This window comes from Abramis brama (assembly GCF_963993115.1).
Source record: "Abramis brama genome assembly, chromosome: 23".
In the NCBI taxonomy this organism is placed as follows: Eukaryota; Metazoa; Chordata; class Actinopteri; order Cypriniformes; family Leuciscidae; genus Abramis; species Abramis brama.
The window spans coordinates 12,292,254-12,301,425 of NC_139985.1; the positions used below are offsets into that span (position 1 = coordinate 12,292,254).

General features: G+C 37.1%; 1 protein-coding gene across 4 annotated transcripts in view; it reads left to right on the forward strand.

Moving 5' to 3' along the window:
* plekhg5a (pleckstrin homology domain containing, family G (with RhoGef domain) member 5a) overlaps positions 1–9,001 on the forward strand; it is a gene marked incomplete at its 3' end in the record, with an annotated part of 37,981 nt that extends 28,980 nt beyond the window's left edge. For 3 of the 4 annotated variants that reach the window (XM_084100905.1, XM_084100903.1, XM_084100906.1), the window contains 12 exons: positions 357–548; positions 1,431–1,592; positions 2,169–2,264; positions 2,506–2,706; positions 2,831–2,941; positions 3,197–3,346; positions 3,978–4,115; positions 4,259–4,378; positions 4,517–4,765; positions 4,873–5,003; positions 5,522–6,520; positions 8,242–9,001. In XM_084100905.1, the coding sequence (XP_083957031.1) occupies positions 357–548; positions 1,431–1,592; positions 2,169–2,264; positions 2,506–2,706; positions 2,831–2,941; positions 3,197–3,346; positions 3,978–4,115; positions 4,259–4,378; positions 4,517–4,765; positions 4,873–5,003; positions 5,522–6,520; positions 8,242–8,251 (2,559 nt within the window). Of the gene's footprint in view, positions 1–356; positions 549–1,430; positions 1,593–2,168; positions 2,265–2,505; positions 2,707–2,830; positions 2,942–3,196; positions 3,347–3,977; positions 4,116–4,258; positions 4,379–4,516; positions 4,766–4,872; positions 5,004–5,521; positions 6,525–8,241 lie in introns of those variants that run through there. The other variant, XM_084100904.1, reaches the window with a different exon arrangement.
* Between the last annotated feature and the right edge of the window lie 171 nt (positions 9,002–9,172).

The window sequence follows — 9,172 nt, forward strand, 5'->3', positions numbered from 1 at the left end:
TTTTTTTTTCTTTTTTCTTTCAGAAAGCAATAAGAGGTTAATTTGTGTCAGAGATAAATTAAGTACTTCAAGTGTGTAAATAATCAAACAAAAATATAGTTTTAAAGTTAGTTTAATATAGTTTTTTAAATTATAATAGTTTATTTAATATTTTAACTATAGAATCAATAATAACAATTTTATATATATATATTTATTTATTTATTCTCTTTTGTGTTTTTTTGTCCTTCAACTCTCATGGGGAGTCCAGGGCCACCCCAGCCCCCGCCTCAATTCAAACATTGTTCTGTGTTTACTTTGACTTTTTCTCATTGCCTCTCTTTTTCTATCTCTCTCTCACTTTCTGTCTGTGACAGGGTCAAGCGCGTCGGCGAAAGAACATGCCGGAGTTTCTGGGTGAGGCCAGCGTCCCCAATCAAGACTCCGTATCCCAGTTGAGTGGTTCTCTCCCTGGATCTATAATGGGTACAGACCGCTGGAGGAACCGCGCTGCCAGCCGTTTCAGCGGCCTCTTCAGTTCCAACTCGGGAAACGGCTCTCTTGGGAAGGTCAGCATCTGTGAGCATCCAAGGCTTGTTTTACATTTGCAAGGCACTTTCTCATATGCAAAACAAGCACTTACATATTCTTGGCAAGCTTTTTGCATTTCACACTTGAGCGAGTGTTTAACCACTAAGGAAGAGATATCAATTTGTCAAAGTATTGCTCCACTTAACAGTGGACCAAAAACAGGAAAATGTACAAGTAGACCTTTCCTATAAGTCCACACTCAGTTTTTCCTCACGTGCAGGGACCTTTGGTGTGTTTTTGTTTGCATGCCCTAGAGATTTAGGTTGGTTGCGTAGGGAGTGTAAACTTGGGGTCAAAGCTCAGGCCGGGACCTCTTCCTCTCTGTGACTCTTGTAAAAATCCCATATAATAGCTTGACGTTGGTCCGGTATGGACAACAATGCCTGCTTGGGGGTGACGATGGCTTATGAGATCATTAAATGTGTCTTGAGATTTACTCCATGCTGCAAACAATACACCATAAATAAAATATAATATGAGTTATCATTTTGTGTCTAATATTAAACATAACACATATGAGGTAAAATAAAGACATCATTTTCCAATTGTTCTTATTTTGAATAGCTGATGTTATGCTTGGGATGCACAATGCCATATCATTATCAGATTATATTAAAAATGTAATTTATCTGTCAATATTGAATATTTAATTTATCATGCTATTTTTTGCTTTATCTAATGCTCACTTGAATTTAGTCCATTATTCAACCATTTTCATACTGTACATTACAATGGTGTGATGTCTATGTTTTATTTTTAGTTTATTTAAACAAAATAGTTAATAATCATTAATAGACTTTTAATGATTCATTATTTTATTTTATTTCCCCTTTATTTAATATTTAATTTTCTCTTCTCAGGAGTGTGATCGTGCGGAACAGCTGCAGAGTAAGCTATACTCATACACTATGTTCGGATTACCCAAGATGCCACCGCAGCTCTCGTTCCACAGAGACTCTTGGGAAGAGGAGCCCAACCTGGAGCTAGAAGAAAGCTGGAAGCAACTTTTGGAGAATCCTGAGGTAAACACACTCCCCTACCCAAAGCATTGCTTTGAGAATTTTTATATAGATCAATTAGGATGTTATAACCCCTAATACATGCTGGATCAATGTTATCTGACTTTATGTGCAATGATAAACCTGTCAGATTAATGACCATAATCAGTTATGAATGGTTTTATAACTTCAGTTTTTCCATTGATGTTTTTGTGTTAGGTCTTTGCAGTGTCATGGAGGTGGATGTTTTATTGCTCTTGTCATGATCGGTTTTGTAAGAGTAACTAAAGTAACAAAACAGTGAATTTTTTGTAATTATTAAGCAAAGTCTACACCACACTCTTTTTTCAGATCAGTCCCAAGACAAGCAGAATATACTAACAATGACCCAACAATGAAATCCATTGAAATTACTACACATTATCATTAACACTCTATTTCTTATTATCAGTGTTGAAAACAGTTGTGCTGTGAGACATTTTTTCTAGATTATTTGATGAATAGAAAGTTTAAAAGAACAGCATTTATTTAAAAAAAATATTTTGTAACTGGGTGGGTTTTATAAATTTTGTTTTTAAATGTTTAATTTTTGTCTTGTAGATTTTAACCAGACGTCAATGCCATCAGCAAGAGGCCATATGGGAACTGCTGCAGACAGAGTCAGACTACATCAAGAAACTGCACGTCATTACCGATGTAAGAACCTGCTGATAAATTCATTAGCATCGTCCTTGTATAATCTGTGTAAATATGTGATAATGCCATTGAAATAGGTCTCATGGTTTTCAACCATGTCCATATGAGTAATTTACAATAGTAATCTTTTTTAGTGCTATTTTGACTGTAGCATTTATGGTACTTTTATGTGACTTGTGACCGTTTAGATCTGACACTTTATAGCACGATATAATCACACATTCTCTTCCTCTTTCACCAGCTGTTTCTATGTGGCCTGCTGAACCTTCAGGAGAGTGGTTTACTGAGTGAAGTCGAACCTGTGCGTCTCTTCAGTAACATTCAGGACATTGTGCAACTGCATACATCCCTGTGGGCTGAGGTCATGTTGCCAGCACTAGAGAAAGCCAGACAGAACAGAACCGTGCTCAACCCCACTGAACTACATCAGGGTTTCAGTACTGTAAGTGTGCACAATATCTCACACAGGAGACACTAGTATTTTCACTCATTCACTTCCATTTTTTTAAGACTTAAAAACTTAAGATCTGTAAATTTCATTGACCTGATTATATTTTTGTATGCAGTTTGGTTTCAGATTCAAGCCCTATATCCATTACTGCATGGAAGAAGAGGGCTGTATGGAGTACATGCGCACTTTACTGAAAGACAATGAGCTCTTCAGAATATATGTAACTGTGAGTAATTATTACCATCCATATCCGGTTGCTCTTTAACCTTTGAAGGATTTAGTCTGGCGGAAAATATAAAGGCACCTCTGATGGTTTATTGTATATGAGAGAGATATATGAAAGGTCTTTAGCATAATCACCTGTATTGTAACAGCACCCTCATTATGACTGAGTGATTTCCTCGTGGTCTGCTTGTGCTGTGATTGTATGTTTATGATTGTTCACCAAATGAGACTTTCAATAAACTTTTCCATCCTGTAGTGGGCAGAAACTCATAAACAGTGCAACCGGCTGAAGCTGACAGACATGTTGGTGAAGCCTCATCAAAGACTCACTAAATACCCACTGCTACTCAAGAGCGTGCTGAAAAAGACTGATGACCCGCCAACTCGTGAGGCCATTAACAGAATGGTAAGAGATTAAATCTTTCAATTTTTTTTTAAATAGAACATGTGCACATTATTCAGTAGCATATCATTTATTTGAATGATTTTTAAAATAGTGTATTAATGCCACTGGAATTGCCAATCAATGCCAAATTTAATGAAATTATCTATAATATTATGAAATAGCGAAAACAAATAGATAGAATAAGTTAACACAATTTTAAAGAATATAAGTATAGTATAAATATACAGTGGGATTCAAAAGTCTAAGGCCACATTTAAATTCTTGAATAAAGAAAAAAAAATCTAGGAATTTAAACTCGGACACAGTTTAAATTATATTATATTATATTATATTATTGCAGAATAAATATTTTAGATATACTTCTATCCCTCAATCAATTATCCAAACCACTTATCCTTTGTAGGGTTGTGGCAAGATATTCTGAAACCTATTTTTGATTCAAATTCTCAATCAAATTGTTATGCTAATAAAAATATAAAAACATTAAAACATATATAAACATTTTGAACTCTACTGCACTGTATTTAGGGTAAAAAATATATTTATTTTTATTTATCATCTTCTATTGCTTTTTTCATTATTATACTTTTTTCATTCTTATACTATATTGAATAATATTTTTTTTGGTCAGGTGGCTGCTGTTGAATGCTTCATTAACAGTGTGGACTCACAAATGAGACAAAGGGAGGAAAAACAGAAGCTGGCTGCCATCGCTGGACGTATAGAGGCGTATGAGTCTGTCGAGGGGGCCAGTGAGGAAGTGGAGAGGGTGAGACACACTGAGGCTTTTGTATGTCGTTTATATGAGATCTTGTATCTTGGGTGTATTTTGTTATTTACTGAAAAAACAAGTTGCAACTCCATTACCTGCTTGATGTCTCTATAATCATCCATCATGCATTGATCCTTCAGATCCTCAGGGAATATAATAACTTTGACCTGACCGCTCCAGTGATGGGCGCCCCACCTGAAGAAACCCGTCAACTGCTCTTAGAGGGAGCACTGAAGATGAAGGAGGGGAAAGAGAGCAGGGTACGATTTCTTGTTTTTATTTCTTAAAACAGAGCCAGCATTTCTGAGTGCACTTTAGTAAGAAATAGATTTTTAACTTACAGCCAATAGTTGTCTAAAAGCTTCTCACCGGTCTCCATTACCTCCTGTTTCCGACAGATGGATGTGTACGGTTTCTTGTTCACTGACGTTTTGTTGATTACTAAGCCGGTGAAGCGTGTGGAGAAAGTGAAGGTGATCCGGCAGCCTCTCGTCATCCATAACGTAGTGTGCCGAGAGCTGAAAGACCCAGGAAGCTTCCTCCTTATCTACCTCAATGAGTTTTGCTGTGCAGTGGCCTCCTATTGCTTTCAGGCCAACAGTGGCACTCAGGGCCGCAGCTGGATTGAGGCCATCCACAACGCACAGGTATTAGAATTCAATAACACACTGCAAACGTTTGGTTGCTAATGGTTGGTTTCTTAAAACCATTGGGCTTGTTTGCTAGTTTTAATATGAAGAGTTTTTCCATGCAGAACCAGCTTCAGAGACTTCGCTCCGAGGCCCAGAGAGATGACACAGATGACAGAGATGAGGATGAGACGGAAAGCAGCATGTCCACCTCCAGCTCTCCATCACTGCAGCACAGAGACCCTTTAGACAAGAGGTATTGTTTATAAATGATTCCTTATATACTGTATTGAGACTGTATATAGATTATTTCTGTAGGCATTAGCAATGGCAAGAACAGTGTTGGGGAAAGTTACTTTGAAAAGTAATACAATATTGCGTTACTTAGTTACTTTTTAAGAAAAGTAATGCGTTACGTTACTTTTGCGATTTTATTTTTGGGCAAATGTAAAGGCCCTTTTACACCAAAATTTAAATAATAAGGCTGAAAGAAATGCAAATTCACTCCTGTGAAGAGTGAAGAGTGCGCAGCTCAAACAAACCTCTCAGCTGTGCTGCCATTCTGTATTGCAGACGAAGATTTAACACTTCCTTCACCAATAAAAACTAAAAAAAGTCATTGTAATCAATCTGATTACGGAACCCAAGTTACTTGTAATGCGTTACCCCCAACACTTTTCATATCCAACGGAATGCAAAAATTGCACAATACATTTTGTGAAAGAGCAAAGTACATCAAGCACTCTAATAAATATCAATTTTCTTTTCCAAAAGCCTCTCTCCTTCACCAAGTCACTCCGATGGCTCCACAGAAACCCTTTCCGTGGCTGCCATGGAAGAAGCGGATGAGGTCGGGTCCTTGTCGACTGTTCAGACTGCATCGTTAAAAAATCCCCTGCTGTCTGATTCTTCAAGCCTGCGGGATTCCTACTCTACTACTCTAGACAGCAAAACTCTGGAAGGTCTGGGTGATTTGGTCACAACGGACTTGGATGCAGAAAGTCGCTCTCTTTCTATAGACAGTGCGTATGGAACTCTCTCACCTCAGTCCCTGATAACAGAACTTGATTTAAAGGGAGCGGTTTGCCAGAGCGAGGGAGAGGAGACCGATGCTGGGGAGGAAGAAGAGGGATTTGAGGATGACGAAGATGGTGACGAGGAGGATTCAATAACCTGGAATGGCTCCCAGATTACTGTAAATGAGTCCTACGTGTTAGACCATGACCATGCGAACAAAGAGGAGCTCGGGCAGAAGAGTGACTTTTCTGGGATGTCTCAGGTCATGGGTTGTCGTTCCCAAACGCTGCGGCGCCGCTCGCCCGTCCAGCCCCGCCCAGACTACTTGCAGCACTTTACCCTCAGGTCACGCTCCGAAGACGACCTCCTTCAATGCCTCACCGGTCCTCTCCGCCCCTCTGGCAGGAACAATGTAAGCAAGAGCTTGACACACCTTGCCAAACAGACGTCTCAAAGCTCTGAGTTATTCCAGATGGACGAGGAAGGCCTCCGTGAGGATCCAAAAGCATTGTCGAGCAAACTGACGAGCACTCTTAGGAGAGCAGAGGCCAGGCATGTGCAAAGGACCCTCAGCTGCCCCAATGGCCAGGCAGACTGTGAGATTACAGAGATTGAGACACTCCCCTCTGGTGGTCTGGAGGAAAAGAGTGACTTGGTGCTTTCCCAGCAGCCACATCAGCAGCATAAAAAACTGACTGTGGCTCAGTTACACAGGATACGTGCTACCATGGTGCTCAATTCAACACTGACAGCATCGTAAGTCTACAATCACTCTTAATGTTTCACACATTTAGGTCATACTAAACTCCAATTAAGTATTAAAATATATTTGTATAAATATATAAAATATATTTTTCATAAATGCGTGTTCATAAATTAATAATACATGTTATATATTTATATTTATTTTACACAAAGATAATGAAACCTAATTGAGGTTTTAGTTTTTTTTTTATGACTATTTCAGAATCAATTCAGAATTATTCTCCCCCAATCTTCAGTAGCTTATGGAGCCCCTAAAGGGACATGATCGGAGGAAAATATATATATTTCAATGCTTCTTCGCAAGAATATTATTTTCCATCACCATGTTCCTTTAGGGGCTCCGTAGTAGCTTGTTGTAATATGAATAATAATAATTATCATTAAAGTAATGCGAAAATATAAATTTAAATATTGTAATTTTAAAGTATGGAAGATTAAAGATGGTAAAAGTCTCTTATGCTCACAAGGGCTGCATTTATTTGATCCAAAATACTGTAAAAACAATAATATTGTAAAATATTATTACAGTTTAAAATGATTGTTTTCTATTTTAAAATTTTTTTTCAAATATATTTTATTCCTGTGATGGCAAAGCTGAATTTCCAGCAACCATTAGTCCAGTTTTCAGTGTCACATGATCCTTAAGAAATCATTCTAATATGCTGATTTGCTGCTCATAAATTCTTATTTATCAATGTAGAAAAAGTTGTGCAGCATAATTTTATTTATAATTAATTTTTATTTTTTGATGAATAGAAAGTTCAAAAGAACAGCATATATTTTAAATAGAAATCTTTGTAACATTGTACAGTAAATGTATTTACTGTCACTTTATGATCAATTTAATGCATCCTTGCTGAAAAAAAAAACTTTATTTAACTCCAAACTTTTAAACAGTAGTGTACATTTGTAAAGTACAATTTGGTAGTATTTGTTGTTTTCACTACTGTAATGAGAATAAAACTCATGAAAGTCATGAAAAGGTCCTAAAATATAATGCAAAAGTTTATAGTATCAGTCGTGTATACACAAGCAAGTTGCAATTAAAACAAGCTGCTTAGTCCTTGTCTTTCTTCATCAACTGCACATGGCAATTTAGCCATTCCCATAAAGTTGCTATCAAGAGATTTCAACACTAGACATTAGGATGTACCCCAAAATCCCTAATAGCTTGCTGACAGATTGTTCTTGCGGGTTGCCCCTCATTGTCCAGACATGTCCTCTTCATTGTTAATGTTCACCGCAGAGTGTGGCACATTATTTGCTGTCAGTGTGGACTCATTAGAAGACAATGTGCTCTTCTGATACAGCTTTTAATAGGGCGAGGACACAGTGATCTCAGTCAGTGAGGCACAGGACAGCCAAACCCCTATTGTCTAGCCGTCTGTGGGAAACTGGCATTTCAACATCCAGGGGCTTTTGTCCCTGGTGTGTTTTATCTAATAATCTCAGTCTCCACCCAGAGTTATTAGAGAATTTGAACTTCAGAGAGAACGACTGCATCTAGAATACTGATTTTTCCATGTATTGTATCTATTTTTACCTAGTGGAGGGTCTCTAATTGTTCCTTGATGTTTTAGTGAAGGATTTGGTGTTACGAAACACTATCATTTTTACCAGCTGCTTTGAAGTAGTATAAAGAAGATCACATTACAGATATATTATTAATTTGCTATTTTATATTAACCCTATTCTGCTTTTTCTGCCTCTAGGGAAGTTTAATGTTTGAGTAAATGAAGCTGATGCCATTAGCTGGTCTATTGGTGGGACTTAAACCATGTCTTTGGTCCAAGACTACATCTACGAAAACGTGTACCCGTGGGGACATACAACTCAGTGACAGGAAGAGGTCCAGGGAGAACGCTGTGGAACTCTCAGTGAAAAGCCATGACCATAATTCAGTAATTTAATATTAACTATAAAGTTGAAGGGTCATACATACAAAGACATGCATTTTTGTATAATACCTGTCTGACAATGAATAAAAGAGACTTGAGTTAATCAATTTTTATTTAACGATGCAACAGTCAGGGCTTTTGCAGAGTAAAAGGCACAGAAAAAAAAAATCATGTTCTTTATAACTTCTAATGTGTACTTCATGCATTACTGCCCTGTGGAGGTATGTTATCACACACAAAAAAGTATGAATATAAACTCTAAAGCACTCTTAATCCTAGAATGAATTGTTTGATGGACAGAAAAATCATTTAACCTCTGAGTCCTAAGGGCTTTTTGCTAGATGAAATAGCTCCTGAAACACCTAAAATAGATTGACTATTTTAGGTTGTAGTAATTTACTGAATCACACTTGTGAAAAAAAATCAATAAAAGAACAACTGTGGACTACTTTTGCTTCAAACGCCACAATAAAAATCAACTTGCATGCATTTGTTTTTTTTTCCAGTGTTCTGTAAATATGGTATTTATTGAACCTGCTTTGTTTTGTAGAAAATATACTTATTGTTGATGCCTTTTGATTGTTATGTCCCTTTTTGGCACTGTCTCTAATTTGTCTTTTGACATCATAATAAGGGCTGAATCCATGTCTTGGATTTGATCAGTTTACATATGTATGTATCTTCAATATTTACAGGTTACCAATTTGCACAATGCTCTCAAAAGAAAGTAAAAAACCCCACAAAA